The sequence below is a fragment of the Aphidius gifuensis genome, linkage group LG2 (genome assembly GCF_014905175.1).
Source record: "Aphidius gifuensis isolate YNYX2018 linkage group LG2, ASM1490517v1, whole genome shotgun sequence".
In the NCBI taxonomy this organism is placed as follows: Eukaryota; Metazoa; Arthropoda; class Insecta; order Hymenoptera; family Braconidae; genus Aphidius; species Aphidius gifuensis.
Genome location: NC_057789.1, coordinates 19,414,505 through 19,439,837, shown reverse-complemented (window position 1 = coordinate 19,439,837; position 25,333 = coordinate 19,414,505). Strand labels below are relative to the sequence as shown.

Sequence of the window (25,333 nt, the reverse complement as noted above, 5' to 3'; positions counted from 1 at the left end):
TATTTTCTATGTTGGTTAGTGACACATAATTCCAACAATCATCTCCTCCAGGTATAATGAGAATAGATTATTGCAAACGTTCTATCTCTTGTTTACGACAACAAACCTCGCATAGTAAACAGTTTTACATATCTAATTTTCAGAATTATAAGTCATTTTGTGAGTATGCGCAGCTTTTGAAAAATGCTTTCCATGAAAAACAAACTTCCTATTTCCATCATCATCCTAATGATCGCCACCTAAGCCCTTATTTTGGGATATATAAGCCAAGTACAACTGCGAAAATATCAAATCAGTTTGGGACTTGCTGAGACTGTGAACCAGGTGATTTACGAATTTTATAACAATGAGGTAAGTGATATATCAACATTTTAAATTATTTATTAGTATTCATAAATTTATCATTCTAAGTTTTTGATTTATTTATTAGTGGTTTTCAATTTGTTAATTCATTAATTTTCTTGATTTTCAGTTGGATCGACTTTTCACCCAAATTGCACCACTGATTGTTATTGAGGGAGAGTATCGAGAGGATGAGCGTTCTGGAGTTTCATATGATTTACACATGCGAGAGGATAATTTAAAAATGGTAATATTCGATTTTTTATGCATAATTATATTGAATCATTATATTTGTTTTAATAAATATCGTTTCTCAGATTGAATATAATCTTCTATCAATACATAGTTTGATGTATTTATCAAGACTAATGAATAATTATTGTAAGTACTTTTTTATATTTAAATTCAGAGATTTTTTCTAAATCATTAAACATGTCTATAATAATAATAATAAACTGCATAAATTTTTTATCCACAGGTGGTTTCAATATTCATACAAAATGTATAGGAAATAATAGAACTCCAATCTCAACTATTTTGCCAGGTATAATTCGAATGTTCATAATTTTTTATTTGGTTTTTATAAAATATAATTTTTATTCATTGTATTACAGATTACTGGAATGATGGCTCCATTTTCCCAGAAGAAGACGATTCACTAGTGGCACTTGATGAGTTGCAGTATGATGTGACTCTAGATGGTAATATATACATATATATATATATACACACACACACACATAATTATTTTCTTCATATTAATTACTCGATTTAATAATGTTAATTCTTATGTTTTCAGGATACTATGAAATTTTTGATTCATTTGGAAGAATGCCAATTATTAATTTTTGTAAGTATATCTAAACTGTTCATATAAATAATAAATACACCTCATTAAAAGAAAATAATAATAATAATAATAATAATTACTTATTTGTTTATCTAACAATATAGCTCTCAGACCACCAGAAGGGGAAGAAGAAGCATTGAAGCAAGAGAGAAACATCATCAGAGAACAACAAGAAAAACTGGAGAGAGCTGCCATAGAATTCGACAATATCCCGTGTAAAAATAATCGACTTTATTATGACTCCATAATGACTTCATATGATATGAAGTCATAATTTGAAACAAATATAATGAATTCATAATGAAGTCAAAAAAAAATTTTATATGAAAATTTAAGTGTATAATTGTACAGTTTAATATAAAGTCATATGAAGTCATATGAAGCCACGTGAAGTCGTCATATGTACGTAATCAGCTAACATATTTATAATTAAAAATTTAAAAATAAATATAAATCTCACCATACGATAAAAAAATTTTAACTTTATATTATTTATTTGATCATGAATCCAACAATATAAAAGGAAGTGTAAATATCAATCAATAATTATATGCACATTCAATTAAATAATTATTATTTTCCTTCAGTCATTTTTTTATATTTTAGGAACAATTCTTATAATTGGTAATTATAAATGGTAATTTAAAAGATAACAATGAATACATCAACGAATGAGATTAACATACAATCAATAATATGAATAATTATAACATTAATAATATTATAATAACAATAATAACAGCTGTTTCACAATTTTTTTTTCTCATGTGTTTTTGTTGAAGTTCACATTCTTAAATTAAACCATTGAAGATACATTAAATACGGCAGTTTGGTAAAAACGAAAATATATTTTATGTTACATAGAAATCGGAGTACAATTAGTATTATAAATTTTCGAGGAAGCAATTCATATTCATTATGTCTGAGTTAGATTTTTCTGAGTATGATTTGTCTGGTTGATATTGACTACCTAACGCTTTAATTGAATTCTCTATAAAACATTGAACAATCAAAGGTTTGTTGGACTTTATAATTTCTTTATCTAGACGGCCTTCACAGTCAGTGTCGCTGTCAATGTTGGCATCTGAATCATCATTAGGTTTATATTTTACTGATACATCGGATGAATTATCAGAGTTGCTGAGCACACGTTTGCGATTTTTTTTTTTTTTGACCTAAATTCTGTAAATAGAAAAAAGGTTGATGATCCAGTTTAGAAATTTAATAAAAATAAACTGTAAATATACTTTTTTTTGAATATTTATCATCTGTTGCTTAAAGCTCAGAATTTGAGTCACTTGTATAATAATCTAAATTCACCAAGTTTTTTGCTGTTGATAACTTTCCAGAAGAAATTGCATTTTTTTTCTCATCATTCTTCAGAAATTGTATCAAAACTCCACTGTTGCCCATGTTTAATGTTTGCAGCCATGATTTTTAAAATTTTTTTTTCACATTCATCAAAAAAAAAAATATATGAATAAGAAATTATATCAAAAACTGTATGGATTACAATTATACTATATGGTATAATAGAAAATCAAGGTTGATATTATTAGATTTATATAATGAACATGTGTTTTTATATTAAGAAATATTAAAAAAAATTTTTACCTCCTTTTGCCAAGAATTTTACTTCGTACACTTTTCCATTCTTTATATTGTGAAAAGAATTTCCATCCAACGATTTTTTAAGATCATTTATAGGTACGATTTCATTTTGCTTTATTTCTATATAATAAATTAAGGCCCACATTGTGAATAAATTCAGAAAAGTAATAACGTATCGGAAAAAAAGCAATTGTATTGCCTGACGACCATGAACTGTTTACTGCAAGAAGTTAGCAATAAAATGAAAAACAAAACAAAATAACAAGTCGTTGTTATCATGCGTTGCTAGTCAATGTTTGCGCGTCAAAAATGCGCGATACATAACATGTAATTCAATTAACACAAGTATAAGTATTGATTTTCACATCTCTTTTTTTATTAAACCATAAAATTCAAGTTCTTAACATAACATATCCATTCATTCAATGAAATTCCAGTTATTTTTTCTTTTATTAAAACTTAAAATTTAAATCCTTTATCATTTTACGGTAGCATTATTTCATCTTACGTAAAAATTCAATGCTTTTTTTTTACGATGAACAAAAAAAATTAATATTCAAACAACAGCTTTACTGAGCAAAATAATTTTTTTTTAAAAAAAAAAAAAAAAAAAAAAAGTAAAAAATATCTTATTGAACCATTTAATTTATTTACAGTATTTAAAATTATTCGTCATTTCTCAATCACTTATATTAATATAATCCTATTTGTATAGGCGTGTATAACTATGTACATAAAAATTATTCTAATTCCAATGTGTTGACTCTATCTACTGCATAAATGATGGCAGGGTTTTTTGGATTTTTTATTTTAAAACAAACGTCTTTTAATTTTGTGAGATCGATAACAAGCAAAGGTTCATGTTGATATACGGTACATATTTTTATATTATTTATTTGACCATTGGTAATTTGTGTTTCTATAGAAGGGGTAATAATCGTATAAGGAGCAATAAGAGCGTAACATTTTGAGTGATGTGTGCACTGATTTTTACATATGCATTGATTTATTTTCAAGAAAGTATCAATTTCGCCTATAAAACATTCATTTTGGAATTCGTACTTAACCAGAGTCGAAATTTTTTTTCTCTTTCTTGTGTACGCTATTGAATCATATATGATGCCATTTTGATAAAGTCTTTTAAATGTAACAGGTGAACCGGATATTATGATGCCAGCTATTTGTAGAGCATCTTTTATAACTTGCCGCAATGGCAATGATTTTTCTATTTTACCGAGTATATATGAGTCAGTCCCTTCAATTAATTCAAGTTTTTTTCGACGTCTGCTGCTTTTTTCAACTTCTTCACAAAACTCAGTGACAGCATCACCAGGTAACAATCTTGATTTTAGAATAAATAAATTAGAAAAAGTTGAAATTAATGAACCCATTTGTAGCTTACTGTACCTTGTTCCATGAATCAGTCGCTTGAAAATACCATTCAAATGTTCGAACTGAAATAATGACGTTATTCTAAGAGGTCCAAATTTTCGGACGTTATTAGGAAGATGGATTAGCGAATGTAAGTTACAGGTCATATTGTATTTACCGTACCATTTATGAAATTCAAGAACGTATTTATTGAGAGCTTTTGAGGCAGTAGTGATCATAGTCTCAGAAATACTTGTAGAGCTAAGTAATGAAACTCCTAAGACTAGAAGCTTATGATGTTCAAACTGTTCTGACCGCATATAAAAAGAAAAAATAGGAACAGAATAATATAAAAGAAAATTTTGAATTCATAAGTTTTCCAGTACTTGCGATCAACCAATGAACGAAGCAACCGTGATACAAAATGTGGTGGACAGATGAGTAAAAGCTGATTGTTAATTGACTCGAAAACATGTCTAAGATTCCCCAGTACATCTTCAGTTCCAAACCATATGCTCATTAATTTTTTCACTACCCCTAAATAAATACAATGCATGTCATCAATAGCTGTATTATTTATATAATCATAACAAATTTGTGATAACATACTTGGGCCTTTGACACCTTCGACTTCAGTACCCTGTGCAAGTGCTTGGCTAGCATGAATTTTAGTTTTCTCAGTCGTACGTAAATTTACTGACCTTCTTGGGTAAGGGTAATAACGATAGTTGCCTATTGATTCAGTTTTAATGGTACATACCATGCAACCAAAAGTAGCTAGATGTTGTTTCAGATTCAACATAGCAGCTTTAGCGGGAATATCAGCTGTTCCTAATAGCAAAATAACTCTGACAGTAATATTATTACCAATAATTTTCATTGGTATCCCACGATATAATTTTAAGAATGTCTCTCGAAAAACACTCAAATATAAATTACCATGTGGTTTTTTTGGTCCATACCAAATGCCACCTAAAATAATATTCTCTTGTTTGCATCTGTCAATAAACGGTAATTCGTTTATTTGTAAAAACAATGGCCAGATACTGAACTTAGACGATTTAAAGAGACTTATTCCGTCTGTGTTCCAGGTTAACGAAAGATCGAATGGCTTATTGAAATATCCTAATTCTAAATTAAGTTTTTTCCAAGAAGATCCATCATAAATATCTTCGTAATTACTTGGAGAAATGTTTTGTCGCATTAATCGAGAGTGAATTTTGTGAACAATATCATCGCGGTTTAATAATTTTTCTAGTTGTGGTATGATAGGGATTTCTAAAAAATTATTGTGCTTTGTATTGATCTCACATCGTGAGCACAATTGTTTTTTTTCTGCTAAACCGGTATAACAATTTGCACAGTAATAGTGTTTTTTTATAAAACTTTTATCTATATTGGACATAAATTTTTTAAAATTATAAAGTGTCGTAATGCAAGAATTTGGCTTGATACAGTGCAGCTGAATAAGATGAAGTAAATCTTTTAAACAACTACCACTTAATTTATGACGAACTATGAATGTTAAAATTGCAATAATGCTTTCACCTCGAGTAATAGGTGATCCAGGATACAGTAAATCATCAATACAATCGAAAATAACATCATTCGGGTCCGCATTCGATTCACTATTATCTGAGCTGATGTCACTTTCTGAATCAGTATCAGAATCACGATCGGATCCAGATGACTGTGAATCATTATTGTCCTCGTTACCGTTTATTGATGATTGATTCGATTGACAGTCAGCATCAAAAAAGTCGCATATATTATTCTCGTAACCATCGGAGTCTGATTGATTCAAATAAGAATCAGTGTTAACAAAGTTAGTCGCATCCAGAATTGTATTTTGGTTGATGGATATAGTATCTTAAAAAAATGTAAATAACAAGTAAATTTTATTGTTATTCAATATACTAAATTTATTATTCAGGTGTTATCATAGATAATAATTAAAATCATATTATACCATTGTCAATGTCTAGACTGTCACTTATAGCTATTGGTGTTTCATCTTCAACTCTCACTTCGCTATTTATAAATTTGGAAAGTCTCCATCGAGTACTTCGCGACAATTCACCAAAATTTTTTTCGTATGACGACATGATTTACAAGTAATATTTCTGTGTCGAAATATTAATAGATATATAAGTACATGTATTCAAATTATATATAAAAATAAAATAAACGTACCTTGAATAATGTCTTATCAAAGTGTAATCCATGAGAATTCAAAGAAATCAATATTTATACGTAGATAACAAAATTTATATTTATTTATTATGAATTTATTATTTATCAACAACAAAAAAAAACCAAAACAAATTAAACGAAAAATTGAATGTGAGCCGTTGTCAAGTAACTGTTATTGTCTGAGCAGCAACTCAAATAACAATTGATAAGTGGTACGTAGTAACGACTTTTATTTACTCCGTAACGAAGCTAAACGTTGCTTGACGGTTTTTTGTAGATAGACGTATTTATATATTTTAAAGTAGTAATATGTCGAATTCAAAAGAACGATATGCGCTGATTTTGTGGCTTATTTCACAAGAAAGTGACGTGGTGCCGATCACTCAAATAAAAAAAAACGAGAAGGGAATTACTAGTGCCAAATGGGGAGATAAGTATTATTCTGCCCGGGTCTTATTAGAAAGTGGTAAGTTGAAAAAAAATTTTTTATGCATGTAAAAGATTATCTAATATATATATATATATATATATATAGATACATTTTAAAAAATTAAATAAATATGAAGATATATATAAATATAGAAATATATAAATAAAAAAAAATATCAATACAAAAAATATTAAACAAAATAATATAAAAAATATTGAAAATAACAAATATACTCTGACGTAAGATTCTTTCTTTGTTTTCTTTGTTTTTAATAGATGATAAGACTTGGCTCGAATGTATTGAAGTTGGTAAGGATGGATCTTTATCACAAAAAATGAATAAAAACAAAAAAAACAGGATTAAAAGATTTCAAAACACCCAACAAACGTCAAACTCATAATACTCTCGATGCTGACATTGTTAATAACATGAATATATTTGACAGAATACATTTGACAGCATGAAGCCACGTGAAGTCATATATGCATATATGACTTCACGTGGCTTCATATGACTTCATATGACTTCATATTAAACTGTACAATTATACACTTAAATTTTCATATAAAATTTTTTTTTGACTTCATTATGAATTCATTATATTTGTTTCAAATTATGACTTCATATCATATGAAGTCATTATGAAGTCATAATAAAGTCGATTATTTTTACACGGGATATATAATAGTCAAATGGACATTGCAAATTGTTCAAAAAAGGATGATGATGATGTTGTATTTATAGAAGAAATAATTTCTGTTAATGATGATGATAATAATAATAATAATAATTGGCATAATGATTGTACAATACTCGAATGAATCATGCAAAATTGAATAAATATTTGATATTAAATTTATAATTTTTCAGTCATTGTTTTTTTTTATTATTAATAAATAAATCCATCATAAATTTATATTTTAAGTCATTGTTTCAATTATTATTAGTAAATATATCCATAATAAATAAATATCATCCAATCACAGTGCATATATATATATATATATTAGGGTGGTCCTTAAAAAGGCTATGGTGGAATTTGATCACTCTCACCCCCTCATTTGGTTAGAAATATATAAAAAAACATTCTCTCAAATTTTCAGAATTTTTACTCAACATTAACCCGTGCCGCAAAACCTTTTTCTATTTTCGATTTCGGGATTTTTAGCAAGATTACGATATTCATGGAGACAAGATTTTATAAGTAATATTAGAACGTCATTGCAAGCAAAAAATATCGGTCGCAACTGAACTTCGATATCTCGGATTCTTTTCGAGGTATCGAAGAAACATGATATTGAATTTTTCTTTTCGTCATTTTTTTAGTAGATAAATAGTTTAGTGAAAAAAAAAATTTGGAATCGATTTTATTAGTATTTTTTACGAGGATTATTGTGGTGCAAACAAAAATATCGTACCTTCAACAGTTTTCGAGATACTGAACTTTGAAGGTAAAATATATCGAAATATATTACTAACTTTTCATTGATTTAATATTTTTAAATAATCATAAATTTAAGAAAAATCAATATTAATAATGATTCCAGTAAGATTTTGTACGGAGAAAAACAATAGTGATGATAAAAATTTAATATCTCTATCTATTTTTGAGACATCGATTATTGAAAATTAAAAATATCGATATATTTATAAGATGACGAGTTGTAACTAGAAAAAACTAGATTCCAAAGTCATATTCCAACTTGGATAAAGAAAAATGTTTTGCTTATAGCCGCTAGATCTTTTCTCAGCTATATCTTGACCTTTGCTATATCTTTTATTCGGCCTTAATTATAGCTAAACATACAATATCTACATTATTTTACCCGCTACGTTCTTTTCTTTAGCTACATCTTTTCCTCACCTGGATTTTTCACTTAGCCGCTAGATCTTTTACTTAGTCTTAATTATAGCCAAACACACCCTTGGTAGAAATAATATCTCCGGATTTTCTACGCGATCGAGACTTCCGGAGATATTATTCCAGAGTTTTTCCAGATTTTCTCAGGATTTTTTCAGACAAAATTTCTTTTTTATTTATATTTTTTTTATATTTTTTTTATTTCTTTTTATACTCATCAACGAGTATGACTACTTTACCACAAAATTCTTTATCATCGATTTTATGTAATTTTTTGATATTAGACATGTCTTTGATTAAATACTTAAAATTACTCATCACTTTATCACCTCTCAGGATTAAATTATATGATTGAGCAATATCAGATAGAATTTCACGAAATGAATTTTCATATGATGATAATTCATTTGCTGGTTTTATCATGGAAAAATTGATTTGTATAACAGGAAATCTGTTCCACTCATATTCAGTACTCTTCCAATTTTCCATCTTTCAAAAAGTTCTTCATTACCTTTGCATAGTTCAGCAATCAGATCAAGGAAGAGTGTTTTACCAAAGCGGCGAGGACGAACAAAAACAGTTTGTTCATTTCGCCTTAACAATTTTTCAGCAAAGTCAGTTCTGTCAACATAGTTACAAGACTTGAGTAAAGCACAAATGTCTTGTCAAGCAGCACCAACACTCATTATCTAATAAACAAAGAAAAAAAAAACAAGTATGTATATATGATATAACAAATCATCGAGATAAAAAAAAAAAAAATATAGTCAATTGCTCCAAGTTGCAACCTAAGTGTTCCGTAGGATTTTTTTTTTTCTAATTTTTTTTCACTCATTATCTAATAAACAAAGAAAAAAAAAACAAGTATGTATATATGATATAAAAACAATTTGTAAAGTTGCAACCTAAGTGTTCCGTAGGATTTTTTTTTTTCTAATTTTTTTCTAACGTTCGATTTTTTTTTTGCTTTTCATTTTAAAATGAATGACTTTGAAAATGATATTTTTTCTTTGTTCTTTTTTATAAAAAAATATCTTTCAAAAACGAATTCTGACACTACAATTTGTTGAATAAAAAAAAAAAAAAAAAAAGGAAAAATTTTTAAAAAATATCGTAAAGTCTACTGATAAAGCAACGTCGATTAGTACGTTGCCGGAATCGATCAGTAAATATTTACAATTGGGACCTGTAAGAAATTGGGAATATTAAATCTGAAATTACTGTTAAGGTTGGTTACAAGGGACATAGTCGTACTATTATTTAGGCTTGGAGGACTCGTTTAGCACTACGTTTATTTTGTGGCCCCTCTTTGAAAATTTTGTTACGCTTTTGTCTTAAAAATCGTAATGTGTGTGTAAACAGATAGGCACCAACACTATTCCAGCAAGCAAAATGGAAATCGTGAGACACTGTATTTTTTTATATACTACCACTACTACAGCATCATTGTGTATGTCACGTAGGTTTTTTTTTTTTTTTCCAAAAAATGAATTGACGCATAGAAGGACGTCGGAGTTAACTTGATGAAACTTAGAAAAAATAAGAAGCCGATTGGTCTAGTGGTCAAGGCGTTTGCCCGGAAAGCAAAAGACCCGGGTTCGATTCCCGGCAGGGGTTATTCTTTCTAAGTTTCTGGTTTTTTTCAAAAACGAGACTAAACGCCCGCTTGCGCGGTCTTTTATTTAACCTGAATGTCGATGTCTTATGTTTGGGGATACATAGTTACGTTTTGTCGAATGTTTTTTAATATAATAATTAGATATGTATTTATATATTTTAAGTCGGTTATTGTATCAATGGTCTTTTTTATTTATCTGTACATATATATAAAAATAAATAAAAAAAAAAAAAAATATTGGATATTCCGGTATTTAGTGCAAATATTTTCTAGCAATTTCATTAATTTTAATTCTTAATGAGTGACAGTTTTTTATCTTTCACTTAAATCATTAATATCTATAAAGTTCTATTTCAATAGATAATTTTAATTATTGTCATGTTGATTAACATGTGATGTTAAAGGAAAACCAGAAAATGACGTGTAGATCGCGCTTTTCGGGCACTCAACCCTTGACTTTCTATTAATCGTTTAAAAAAAAAAACTATTATGTGAATGCCAAGCTTTTTTTGTTTAAAATTGTATTATCAGTGCTGATGGTGTTATTCAATGCGATTATCAAATTAGTCAATGCAATTTGACCATTATTTTGGCTCGATTTTACTCAATGTATGTGTGTAAATATGATCCCATCTAATTAGCCTAAGTTTGATGAAATTAGAATAATCTGTTATACTCATTCTATTGGAGTTTTTTTGGAGGATATTGGAATGAAGTTAATTTCCTTTGGGAGTTAATAGTTTAATTAATATTAATTAATTAATATTTAGGGGTGCAGGCAGCCTGAATTTTCTTATTTTTCAACTTATTTAGGTTTTTTTTGCAATCGATAGATAATTCTTTGGAGAATCATAATATGCAAAAAAATCCCATTGGGAGTTTTTTGATTTATTATTAAAAAATATTATAAGTTATAACTTTTAAATTGTTGCTATGTGCTGATTAATCATTTTGGTCCATTGCGCATCCCTACTCCAAATTTTCCCTCCATGCACATTAATCTCTATCATACTCCTGGTTTTTAAAGGTTAAATTAGAAAACAATAAATTTATGTTCAAGCACTTTTTTATCATAAATAAACATTTCGGAGTAACTTGGAGTAATCATAAAATTAATGCTGTCACTTTGTCAATGTATGGGATTTGTGGGTAGAGATGCGCAATGGACTAAAATGATTAATCAGCTCATAGCAATAATTTAAAAGTTATAATATTTTTTAATAAATTGAAAAACTATCAATGGGATTTTGCATATGATGATTCTTATAATAAAACGAAAAATAAAAAAGTTTGCACCCCTTAATCTTAATTAATTAATATTAATTAAACCATTTACTCCCAAAGAAAATTAACTTCACTCTAATATTCTCCAAAAAAAATTCCAATAGAATAAGTATAACAGCTTATTCTAATTCCATCAAACTTAGGCTAATTAAATGGGATCTGTGAATATTTATTACTATCTCATTCATGTTTTTCGACAAATTATAACCTATCTTAATTTTTTATCAACTGATGGCAATGTGTTTGATTTAATAATATTTTCAATTAAGTTTTGACTATTTTAATGTTGTATATGCTGTTGTTGATGTATTAATATAGTTGGAACAGCATGTTAACACCGAATACAACAACACAATAACAATGACACTTGACATTGATTTAATTGTTGCATTTGGTTAATGTTTTAATAATATGCTCCAATGGCACTTTTATTGAAAATATTTCATAAATAAATTAAATATTTTTCACATTATTGCCTCTGTGCCAGTGAGGCAAGATATTTGTCTATTATTTTCTTTACAGTTTACTCAATAGTATTTATAACCATTGAATTCCATATTAAATTAACTTAGCCACTATTTTAAATATATCGATTTATTGAATGTATCGAACGTATAACGTGTATGTGTATGTGAGCGAATGAAAATAAATGTGTCGACAGCGTCAGCCAATAGAATCACGAATAAAGCGGCGTCAAATGAAGTTAGCTATTAGTACCTTGTTCTTTTTAATATAGGAATATGTGTCTCGCCTTAGTGACCACCAAAGAAGACCGAAATGCACAAGTGCAAATGCAAAAACGACAGTTGCGTGTGCACAGTTGCTCAACAGGTAGAGCCAACGCTCAACAGATGTAACCGGTTTTGTAGTCTATAATTACAGTTTTATGGTATAGTCTGACGTTTCTCTTCCCTATACTATACTATACTATACCATGTTAACTTAACTGTTGACTACAAAACCGGCCCTATTTTATATATTTGATAATTCAATAATATATATATTTTATATGTATTATTAATATTAATTGATTAAAGTGTAGTGTATATTAAATTAACTTAAACTACTAAAACTTTGAAACAACTTTCGACGCGCGACTTCAAAATGATGAATCGATATAAATCGATATGTGTTGTGTGTATGTATGGGTAAGCCAACGTGAGCCAATGAAATGACGAATAAAGGTGTGACACGTGAAGTTAGCTATTAGTACCTTGTTCTTTTTATATAGGATAATGTGGTGTTTTCACACCCCGCTCGGCAAGTAAAAAGTAAACAAGAAGAAGAGAGCAATGTTGCCGGATCGCAATTCTGTCATGTCCTCTCGTTGCGAGAAAGACGAAAATTTCAAAATTTAACATTAAGTATCTTTAAAAATCAACGTCAGAAAAAATTTAAATTTTTTTATCGTATTTGTCTTGCCGAGCACTACAATTTGAAAATTTTTTAGTGAAAAACGAACTCGTTGAAAATAAAAATGTACGGTATATCAACTTATAGTCATATCCTCGCGTATAAAAGTTGTCAACTTTAACATTAATTATCTCAAAAAAACGACGTCATAAAAAATTGAAAAAGATTGAGAGTATAGATATTTATTTCATTTGAAAAATGAGCCAAAAAAAAAAAAAATTGAGTGACCATTTAATTATTCATAAGCAACCTTAAGCTTATGGAAAAAATGAAAAGATCTTCTTAGATATAATAATATATCAGGAGATCTCAGGATAACTTGATATCAAAACATATCGAGAGATAACTTAATATATCGATTATGGCGCTATCTTTGAAGAAGATATCATAATATATTTAGATATATCACAATATATATTTAGATATATCATAATATATTTAAATATATCATAAAATTAGAAAATTTTAATATATCATAATATATTCAGATGTATCATAATATATTTAGATATATCATAATATTTTTAGATAAATCATAATATATTTAGACATATCACGGGAAAATTTTAATAAAGAAAAAATACTCTTTAATTGTTTAAAACAATTTATTTTTATTATTTATATATTTATAACGATTTATTTGATTATTATTGACCGAAAAAGTGCACCATAAATACTCGACGTCACCAGGACTTGAACACGGTATCTCGATGTTGAAACTCCAGAGTCTCACTTACTTAACCATGGCAGAAACAATTAAAGACGACGAAAAAATGTTCTACTTAAATATACATTATAATCATGGCAATCCAAGAATTAACTGACACTTAGCCAATATATAAATTTTATTGGTTTCATATACCCCGGAATGTATTTTCATAATTTATGAAAAAAAATTTTACGGAGGCTATAAGAGCCGAAAAGGCTCAGCCGTAGTTCATAACTTCGGAACAAATTGTTTTAATGACTTAGGATTTGGCCTAAAAAAAGCGTCTCTGAAAATTCTATTGCCCCTAATAAAAAAAAGGCATTATCTATTCGGTCTTTTTTCATTTTCTCCAAAAAATGAAAAAAAAAAATTTTTTTTTTTTTTTTTCACGAAAAATACCCCGAGTGGAAATCTGTTCAGGCTAGCTTGATTTGCTCCCAATCCTGATCAATACTTGATCAATGTTGCCTTAACTCAGGAAACCTGATCAAGTTTTGATCAAGATTTGATCAAGATGCTTTATTAAGGACAACCTGCTCAAGATAAGATCAAGAAAACTTTAACTCGTCTGTGATAAGGCAGTCTTGTTCCAAACTTGATCAAGAAAACTTTAACTCTACTCGACTAAGGCCGTCTTGATCAAGATAGGATCAAGAAAACTGAAACTCGTCTGTGATAAGGCAGTCTTGTTCCAAACTTGATCATGTCGTATGTTCCCGAATAGTATGTTCCCATGTAGTATGTTCCCATGTTCCTATATAGTATGTTCCCATGTCGTATGTTCCTATGTTTTATGTTCCCATGTCTTATGTCCCATGTTCCCATGTTCCCATGTAGTATGTGTTATGTTCCCATGTTCCCATGTCGTATGTTCCTATGTTTTATGTCATAGGGGCAACAAAAAATAAATGATGTTTTAATTTTCATATTAATTAATTTTATTAATTATTATTTACTATTTTTATATAAAATATAATTCTCTCTCAGCATTTAAAAAAAAAATAGAATTTCGTCATTATATTTTTTCTTTTTTTATACAGGGAGTAACAAAATTCACATACGTGAGTTATACCATTGTATTCTTTGTAAAATTAAAAAAAATACGTATATTCATAGAATTGAGAAAAAAAAATTATTTAAGAAGTTATAAAAGCTTGCAAATAATAATCAAATCAATGTCAATATTTTCAATTGTTTATTTACGCGCGTTCCATTGCAATGTTTATTTATTCATTTTTAAATTACATTTAGGACTCTCATTTTTTTTGTAGATCCACGTTGACATTTTTTTATTAATAATTTATTACAGCTCAAATGAATGAAGAAAAAAAAAAATTTAATGAATTAATCTACAGTTAATCGTGACATAAACGTTATCAATTCATTTCTAAATAATAATTTTTTAGTCTTGATGTATTCACGAATGACGATCCTAAATTTAATACAGTTTGATTTGATAATGATTCGGAAAATGATTTGATCACGATTTTTTTATTTAAGCTGTAATAAATGTAAGATCGTGAGTAGATCGCGACTAAAAAATTTTTTCCTATGGAAAATAAATGAGACAAGTAAATATTAATTTTTTTTGTCACGGTCAATTGAAGATTTTCTTTTCAAAGAAACATCATTTTCCAAAAGGGAAAAATTTTTTAGTCGCGATCTACTCTTAATTTTACATTTATTACAGCTTAAATGAATGAAAAAAAAAAAAAAAAAATTCAATTAATTAATCTACATTTAATCGTGACATAGTCGTTATCAATTCGTTTCTGAACCATAATTTTTTAGTCTTGATGTATTCACGAATCACGATCTTAAATTTAATACAGTTTAAATTAGACGAGTAAATATTAGTTTTTTGGTCACGATTAATCAATGTTTTTCTGTTAATCTACTTGAAAATCGAAAGGAAATCGTAATTAAATCATTTTCCAGAAGGAAAAATTTTTTAGTCGTGATCTACTCATGATCTTACATCTACAGCTCAACATCTTACATCTCAGCTTGTATTACAGCTCAAATGAATGAAAAAAAAAAAAATTTAATGAATTAATCTACACTTAATCGTGACATAATCGTTATCAATTCATTTCTAAACAATAATTTTTTAGTCTCGATGTATTCACGAATCACGATCCTAAATTTAATACAGTTTGATTTGATAATGATTTCGTAAATGAATTGATCACGATTTATGACAGAGAAAGAATTAAATAAAACAATTGATCAGAATAAAAACTAGCTTTAAGCAAAAAAAAAAAAACAAAATCATTGTGAAAAATAAATTTAAAGAATTAATGGTTTCAGAAAAATTGATTTACACTACTATTAATTAATAAATAACACCATTAATTAATAATTACTAATAGTTATAAAGTCATCAACTTGTACAAGTATTTATTAGTATTCAATACAATTTTTTTTATTTATCAAATACAATTATTAAATCTAAAAAAAAAAAAATGTCTTAACATTTTTTTAGAAACAATAAACTTAAATTACAAGATATTTTTGTTTCCAATATTAGTTTTTAATAATTTTTTTTGGGTTTCTCAACTTGCGACAGTAGTTGGTGACGATATTTCTGTATTTCACGTCATCCAGACAATTTTCCGGGTCTACTGTATCCACAAAACCTATGTTGAAAAGACAATCAATAATTCAATAAGTAAATATCAAAAATTAATATAGTTAATAAATAAATTAGTCTCACGTTTGATATCCCTATAAATATAATGGAGAATATTATTTATTTAATTTTTTCTCTCTATTTGTCATCAATGTAAAGATATTTATCAAACGTAGTTTGAAATAAAATAAAATAAGTATAAAATAAATTAATAATAAATAGAGTTTAAAAATTTCATTATTTATCATCTGGTTTTATGGAAAAATAAAATACAAAATACAATGTAATTTTTGATTGTCTTTTCGACAAAGGTTTTGTGGATACAGTGGAGCCGGAAAATTGTCTGGATGACATAAAATACAGAAATATCGTCACCAACTACTGTCGCAAGTTGAGAAACCCAAAAAAAATTGAATAATCATCAGAGTTACATGAATTTCTTGTTGCTGCAGCTAATTTTTATAAAAACTATTATTAATGTTGATTAAAAAATTGTCCGAAGAAAAAATATTTGCTGTTATTATTGAAACTTTATTGTTATTATTGTATTTTTATTTGGATAAAAAATCTAAATTAAATATTATTGTTAGACAAAAAAAAGTTCTAAATTATTTTTTTATCAAATGGAATTTTCTATTTATTTTCTATTAAATGAAACAAATATTTGTTGTCATTATTATTAATATTATTTCAAACATAATGTCTTCATTGATTTCTTCATTGCACACACTTATGCTTTGCAAAAAATATTATCAATAATATTTTTTGTAATCAACAAAATTAATATTTACTTATCTCATTTATTTTTCAGAGGGAAAAATGTTTTAGTCGCGATCTACTCATGATCTTCCATTTATTACAGCTTAAATGAAATCGTGATCAATTCATTTACCAAATCATTATCAAATCAAACTGTATTAAATTTAGGATCGTGATTCGTGAATACATCGAGACTAAAAAATTATTGTTTAGAAATGAATTGATAACGATTATGTCACGATTAAGTGTAGATAAATTCATTAAATTTTTTTTTTTTCATTCATTTGAGCTGTAATAAATAATAAATAATAATAATTTGTTGTCATTATTATTAATATTATTTCAAACATAATGTCTTAATTTATTTCTTTATTACACACACTCATGCTTTGCAAAAAATATTATCAATAATAATTTTTGTAATCAATAGCAGGAGTGTTTAGTTAGTGTTCGAGTTAAAAATGTTGTTAAAAATGAATCTGCACCAAGGCTCATGTCTATATCATAATTTTAAAACGAAACGTATGATTTCGGAATCTTAAATATTATTATTTCGAACAGGGGATATTATGCCCCAATGCTCTAAATTTTTACCAGATATTGATAAACATTTTTTGAATTATCCCATGTAAAATACTTCGGAATTTCATAGTATAATAATGTTCTTGCAAAATCATCTATTTGACATAATTTAAAAAAAGCAGTTAATGTTGTTTCTGGTGCTGTCTGAGCTTTTGTTTCTATATTTTCATTTGAAAAATTAACGCGTTGTCCATTTTCGAGGTGAACATTCAAATGTTGGATATTTGGATATCGATCATGAATTTTAAATCCACAAATTCACCATATTGCTTCATTACTACTTATATACCGTCTAGATTGATATTCTTCAATTTCATCATTTTTATTTTCTATGGTAAAAATTGCTTGATCACTACCTTTATGTATATATTTTAAAATATATTTAACCGCAACGACCGAGCTGCATAATTTGACATTAACATGTGCTTCCATTATTTTAGAAATAAGTGGACAGTAAGGGACAATCCAACGATTATCGATATTTATTTTTTCATATTTGTATCGCACCACGTATCCAAATATACCACGATAATTTCACAAGGGTTGTAGGGCCTTATGTTTGATACAGGGCTATTAAAGGATGTGGAGGATAGGTTGTAAATTGAAATAATAGGATAACACTTTAAATAAATCCAAACACTGTGGCTTAAATTCTATTAATATATTCACTTTATTATTTCACTAAAATTATAATTAATTGTATTGTATATTGTGTATTGAGTTGACTCTAACAAGTGTTGTCATGGACAGACACTACTATTTTATATTGTAAGTATAAAGAAATCCCGTTGTACGCGAATCAATATTAAACGAGTGTTGAAGAGCAACTGATTTCTCAGTTTGTTGAAAATTGTTAAGTCCAAAAAATGGGTGTGTACTTAGTTAAAAAATTAGTTTTAATTGGTCAAAAATTAGTTCAAGAGAGGGTAAAAAACTAGGTGTAGGTGGTGGGATTTTTAGACATAAAATTGGGCCTTGTGTGGTCCAAAGGGTGACATAAAAAATACCATGTGTAAACAAAAAATATAGATTTTACGACCGGAAAGTCCAAGACGTTTTTATGAATTTAGTTTATTTTACAAAAGTTATAAATTTACTCTTTTATTGTCGATTTTACGATCATTCTGTGTATCGAAAATACGTTAGTGCAGTTGTTTGACAGATGTGAGATTTTCTCTAATTCTTGACAAATAATGTTTTAAGGGATATCCAGCACAAATCAAAAATACGGATAGAGTCTTGAAATTTTTTAAGTAGCTTAATGGAATAGTAATACACACGCTCAAATTTTATGATAATTTTCTTGTAGCTAATTACTAAGTAATTGATTAATAAAGTAGGCTACTTTTTCGGAGGTTATACATAGGTTCTTATGGAGAGCCCGGTTGAGTTTTTAGAAACCTGGTTAGCCATTTCACGAAAAATACGGCTAGCTTTATCAAAAACTAAGTATAGATAGAGGAAACAATAAGGAAACTTTTGATATAAAAATTAATAGGGCTTTGAGACCTTTTTATTTTACAATAAATAAAAATAAATTTTTGTCTTTGTCTAAATACTTAAGCGGAAGTGAGAAACAAGATTTTCTCCTTTTTTTTTTATCTCGTTCGCACTCATAGAAATATTATGTTTCTGAATGCCATCCGCAAGAGGTCTCTAGATATGCGCGGGTAACACCTTAAAAAAATATGTTCTAATAGTACCAAAGAGAAACTTGAGTTTATGGTTTTATTTGTTACGTGATTTTTACTCAAAAATCTATGCATGAGTTGACCATGTGTGGGAATATTCGAGTTTGTAAAAAGCTATTAAAAGTACATAAATTAAATCGTTGTTTAAAATATTTTAGAAAAAATATAAACCAAAATTGTTAGTCATATGTTATTTGAAATTGTATGATCTCGTGATCTAGCCATAAAAAACAGAGTAATGTTTAAAACTTATCAACTTATTGTATTTTGTTTAAAAAATAAAAGGAATAAAAATCTGGTCAGTCTGGGACTGACAGACATGTGGTTCGACCCGGAACAATATTTATTATGAATTTTAGCATTAATAGTAGTCTAAAAACCACCATTTACTACACTTCTTTTTCTATACAAAGGATATCCATTTCTATCCGATCTTGTAGCATCAATTAAAGCACGGGGATAATTATATGAACATTTACCGTTTTTCATACATGGTGAAAAAGGATTCAATGGTCCACATGGTCCATGTATCATATTTTTTTAAATTATTTCGTGTAAAAGTGGATCTTGTTCTGGATCTGGTAGCTCAGCAGAAATAATATCATCAATTTGGTTTGCATGAATTTTATTTTTAACCATACTAAAATATGAGCGTGGGGTAAACCTCTTTTTTGCCATTCTATTGAGTAAACCCAAGATATAACATCACCGAAAATTTTATGTATTGTTATCAGATTAATTAATTTTCTCAATTTACATTTAAATACTCTAGCTATCAAGTCATGACGATCGCTCGGTTGCTGATGAGGTAACAATAAATTTTTAATTTCATCCCATCGATTATTACATGTGAATGTAATAAATAAACATGGTTTTCCATTATGTTTTACATAACAAAGAGCGTCTTGTATATATTCATGCATATGCCTTGGACTACCGATGAAACTTGCTGGTAAAATAAATGTTTGCCCTATATTATTTACATTTTCATCATTTTCGAATGCATTTTTTAAATGAATGTATTGTTCTACTTTAAGAGTTTTTCGATTACATCGAATATAACGTAAACGTTCACTTTCAATTTTCGCATACATATCAACGAGAAACTGATTTAACAATTGCTTATAACATAATAAATAATTTTTTGGATTATTACGTATCATAAGTTTTTGTGCATAAAAATCCATTGCTGAAACTTTTTTTATTTGTAGTTAATCCAGTATTAGGGTTTATTTGCTTCAACTCAAAATGATATCCATCTTCTCCTTGCCAAAAGATTAGTGGATATTGTAGAGCATCATATGACTTATGAGTTTCTTGAACGATTACGAATTCGTTACTACGTTTTTGTAATATAATATCACGTTTTATAAATTCATTTCCATTGATTATTGCAGCTACTTCTTAAACAACAGGTAAATTGAAACGTCGTTCATGTTCATTTGAAGGGATTTTATCAGCTCGGAGAACTATTTTGCATTCATCTGTTGGCATATTTTCTAATGAGATTTTGAATAATTTCATCAATAAATTATGTTTATGCAAATAGTTTTGTAAAGAATCGATAATTTCTTGTTGTACATTTGGGACAATTGAGCACCTACGTTCTGACTCTATCTGATCATCACCAATAAAATATATTTGTAAAAAAGCAGATTCATCGCCATCATAAGGAACAAGGGACCCTATTCTATGATAAATTTGTCCTTGAATTTTGAAGGTAGTTTGATAACCTGACTCTTTTTTCCTGTTTGCACCAAATGAAGTCATGTTAAAACATGAATTATATTTTCTTATATTATCTAAAAAATGCTTCGAATGATCTGTTAAACCAGATAAATAAGTGAATAAAGGCTCTTCAGGCTCACTTATAAAAAAGACAATTTTATTTTTCCGTTTGCACAACACATACTATCAGACACATACTATTCATCTTTAAATCTCAAAGCATGGCAATGTTTACATTCAACATCCATATTACCAGTAGAAATACGACAATCATCATCATATATATCGCTATAAGTATAGTAAAATGCTTTCATGTCCAGAATTATTTTAGATTTTTTCTGTTGTGTATTATGAGGTTCTTCAAATTTTTTCAATCTTTTTGCCAACAAAGATTTTCGTCCAATATTTTTTTTCCTTTTAGGCATAATAAGAATATTATTTGTATGCTACTGATAGTTTTGTTCAAATTAAATTCATTGATACGGTTAGTTTGTTGCTATTGAACTTTCGTAAACTTGTATGAGTTTTAATATAGGTTAATCTTATTGACAGCTTATACTTTTTAAAATCGATCGTTTTTTATTTTATATTGTATACATATCTAAAGTGTGCTGTATACTTGAAAAAAATGCAAATTATTATTTTTTCTATGCCATGACACATTTATCTGAAATTCCCAAATAAAATATCATATCTTCCAATAAACCATAAAAAAAAATATCGTATCTGTTAATAGACCAGAAAAAAAAAACAAATTATATATTATCAAATTGAAAAAACCCTGAGGATGATGAGAAAATTAGTTTTCATATCCTGGTGATCACAAATCTTATTCATGGTTATTTTTTTGTCATCTACATGATCATACAACCAAACAGCATATATATATGTTAAATTTTGAATCAATGCAAAAATGCAAATAATAATTATTTTTTCTATACCATAAAGCAATAATCAAAAATTCATGAATAAAATATCATATCTTCCAATAGACCAGAAAAAATATATCATCTTTAAGTAAACCAAAAAAAAAAATAGATGATATATTATCAAATTGAGAAAATCCTGAAGGTGATGGAAAAATAAGTTTTTGACTCCTGGTGATCGCAAAAAGTCGCCAGGGTAATTTTTTTTGTCATCTGAACAATCAGATAGCCAAACTGAATAACTATGTTAAATTTCAAGTAAATCGGACGTGTAGGTTGCATAAAACTGCGTTTCCAAGAAATTGGTCCTTTTTTTATTGTATAGATTAAATTAAACGACTATTTTTTAGGTTTAAAAATCAATTGATCACGTTAATGTCATAATCAACAAGAAAATATTAATTGAAAATGCATTGATTATATTTTTTTTAAATAAGCTGTAATGAATTTGAAATCGTGAGTAAATAAATGGTGGCGAAAAAATTGTTTGTTTAAAAAGAAAATCTTCAATTGACCGTGAATGAAAAAATTAATATTTACTTATCTCATTTTTTTTTAAGAATGAAAAATTTTTTAGTCGCGATCTACTCATGATCTTCCATTTATTACAGCTTAAATAAAATCGTGATCAATTCATTTACCAAATCATTATCAAATCAAACTGTATTAAATTTAGGACCGTGATTCGTGTACATACATCGAGACTAAAAAATTATAGTTTAGAAATGAATTTATAACTATTTTAGAAGTTGATATGGACTATCCAATCGAATTGCATGATAAGCATAAAGATCTGCCATTAGCTCCAATACATGATAAGCCACCATTGCCAACTTCAAAATGTAAAAAATTACTAACAACATTGTCACCAAAAAAAAAATATATTATTCACTATAGAAATTTGCAATTATACACCAGTCTAGGATTAAAAATTACAAATTTGTATAGAGTATTAAAATTCCGCCAAAAAGACTGGCTCAAAAAATATATCGATTTAAATACAGAATTGCGTAAAAAAGCAACAAATAAATTTTCAAAGAATTTCTATAAATTTTTTAATAATAGTGTATTTGGTAAATTAATGGAAGATGCTAGAAAGCATCGCGATGTACGAATCGTGACAAAATTTTTCAGCATCTTACATAATTGGCGATTTAGCAATAATTGAAATGCGTAAACTGAAAATTATATTAAATAAACCCATATATTTAGGCTTTAGTATATTAGATATTTCAAAAACATACATGTATGATTTTTATTATAATTATTTACGCAAAAATTTTTCTAGTTTTGTCACTTTATATTATATGGATACAGATAGTTTTATTTTAGGTGTAAGACGTTATAATATTTATGAATATATGAAAAGAGATTGGAAAAAATTCGATACATCTGAGTATTCTCCTGCAAACCCTTGGGGCATTGGGCAGCATAATAAAAAAGTAGTTGGCTTGATGAAAGATGAAACAAATGAGGATATTTTATTAGAATTTATTGGTTTGCGAGCTAAAATGTATGCATATCGAGTTCAGCGAGATAAAAAGTCATATGGCTCACGCGCAAAAGGTGTAAAAGGTTCTGCTCTACGAACAATAACTTTCGATGATTATAAAAATTGTCTTTTGAATAATGTCAATATTGATCGTATTCAACGGACGATACAATCGAAAAAACATGAAGTTAAAACCATAGAAATGCGAAAATTAGCTTTAAGTGCTGGTGATGATAAGTGACAACTTATTGAAGGCTCAACTGATACTCTACCGTGGGGTTACAAAGAAGTATTTGTTGATGAGCCATTGGAAATTGAATAAAAATGTTTACATTTATGTTTTTTAAATTTAGCAAAAGAGGGTGCTTGAGTAGCATAAATAAAACCTCATACTCAAGCAAGAGTAAAAGTCGCTATAATGTAAATATATACTTATATTACAGGGGTATGTTACTAGGGTATTATACTGTATTTTTTTTTTTTTTAATAAAATGACAAATGTTTGTTGTGCATAAAAATACAAAAAAGTTATATAGATGGATATCATGTCGAAAAATAAATAAACAATTAAGTAAAAATTAAATAAACAAATACGCGAATGAATAAAAATTTAAGCTAGTATTATCTAGGGTTTATCTGGTAACTTGTAAATACACTTGTATGCAATAGTGTAAACACTGCTTTAATGGTAATATGTTTTAACTGTATATATGAATAATTAAATAAATAAATATAAAAATGTAGAAATCATAATAATTTTAATAAATATTAATGTAAATGTCTGCTATGTATAATACTAGTGTATTATACTACAATTCAAAAATAATATTATTACCACAGCCTGTAAAATGTATTATGTTTCAAAAAATGTGTAAATAAATAAAGTGAATAATTTCAAAATGCATTGTTTTTTATTTTATAAGTCTGCTTTATTTATCCATTGATTATGAGTATTATCGAAACCCAAGAATTTTACAAATAATTTATTACCACGTTTTTTTATTACTTTTTCAATCAAATAAATATTTGGATGTTTGACTGAATGTAATTCTTCCTCATAAAAACATCCTTGTATAGGGTTTTTTTGATAATCTTTTAACATGTATGTTACTGGATTGGTATTGTTGATTTTTACAATTTTAAATATTTCATTAGTATAATTTGGTATATATCCTTTTTCAAAAACATGCTTATATTTTGATATTCGAACAAAGTCATTTATTTTAAATTTTGCAATATGTTGGTAGTCGGCATATAAACTATCATAACGTTGTTTTAACTTGCCAGCATGATTTGGAGTCACGTCAGCAGGCTTCATGCCAATTATTCGATGTTTTCTCTTGTTATATTCCTGTAGAAGAGATGGTAGTATTTTTTCCCACTTGTATGTGCCTTGAAAACTAAATTTCATCCACATTATACGTTTTAATGTGCGATTAAAACGCTTACAAATGGATGCTTTCAAGTGTGTGAATGTAGAATACATGTGTATTTTATATTTTTCCAACAATTCATTGAATTTTGAATTTTTCATCATCTACATGCAAATTTTTTGGAATGCGGCCAAGTTTTAAGATGCTTTCAAATACTTTTGTAACTTCGATTGCACTTTTATTTTTCACAGCTACAGCCCATGCAAATTTTGAAAAGTTGTCAATTACAGTCAATATGTATTTATAGCCATTATTTTCAGCAGCATATGGAATCATTTCCACAAGATCAGCTTGCCAGGTCTCATCAATGTCACGAATGTCAACATGTCTTCTTGAAAAATTTTTTCGCGCAGGCGCATGAAGCTCTTTAACAATATCCCATTTATACTTTGCCATGTTACATCAACT

The 25,333-nt window shown here is 27.6% G+C and overlaps 2 protein-coding genes across 2 annotated transcripts; one reads left to right on the top strand and one right to left on the bottom strand.

Annotated features, from left to right (window-relative positions):
- Positions 1-774: 774 nt before the first annotated feature.
- Positions 775-1,466, top strand: LOC122850477. Its single transcript, XM_044149617.1, has 4 exons — positions 775-886; positions 957-1,043; positions 1,142-1,192; positions 1,297-1,466. Exons 1-4 carry the CDS (start codon positions 775-777, stop codon positions 1,464-1,466), a joined length of 420 nt encoding a protein of 139 aa, XP_044005552.1.
- A 3,008-nt stretch (positions 1,467-4,474) lies between these two features.
- Positions 4,475-6,508, bottom strand: LOC122850475. The gene is made up of 4 exons (XM_044149616.1): positions 6,368-6,508; positions 6,144-6,297; positions 4,561-6,043; positions 4,475-4,484 (listed from the first exon to the last, which is right to left on the bottom strand). The coding sequence occupies exons 2-4, from the start codon at positions 6,277-6,279 to the stop codon at positions 4,475-4,477; spliced, it is 1,629 nt and encodes a 542-aa protein (XP_044005551.1). The 5' UTR covers positions 6,280-6,297; positions 6,368-6,508.
- Positions 6,509-25,333: the final 18,825 nt, after the last annotated feature.

Excerpts from the sequence above, each read along its gene's own strand:
- LOC122850477 (XM_044149617.1), top strand. The coding sequence starts at position 775 with ATGTCTATAATAATAATAATAAACTGCATAAATTTTTTATCCACAGGT. Across the intron at positions 1,044-1,141 it reads GTATGATGTGACTCTAGATG|GATACTATGAAATTTTTGAT; the intron begins GTAATATATACA and ends TTATGTTTTCAG. Across the intron at positions 1,193-1,296 it reads AATGCCAATTATTAATTTTT|CTCTCAGACCACCAGAAGGG; the intron begins GTAAGTATATCT and ends CTAACAATATAG.
- LOC122850475 (XM_044149616.1), bottom strand. The coding sequence starts at position 6,279 with ATGTCGTCATACGAAAAAAATTTTGGTGAATTGTCGCGAAGTACTCGA. Across the intron at positions 6,044-6,143 it reads CAGTCTAGACATTGACAATG|ATACTATATCCATCAACCAA; the intron begins GTATAATATGAT and ends CATTTTTTTAAG.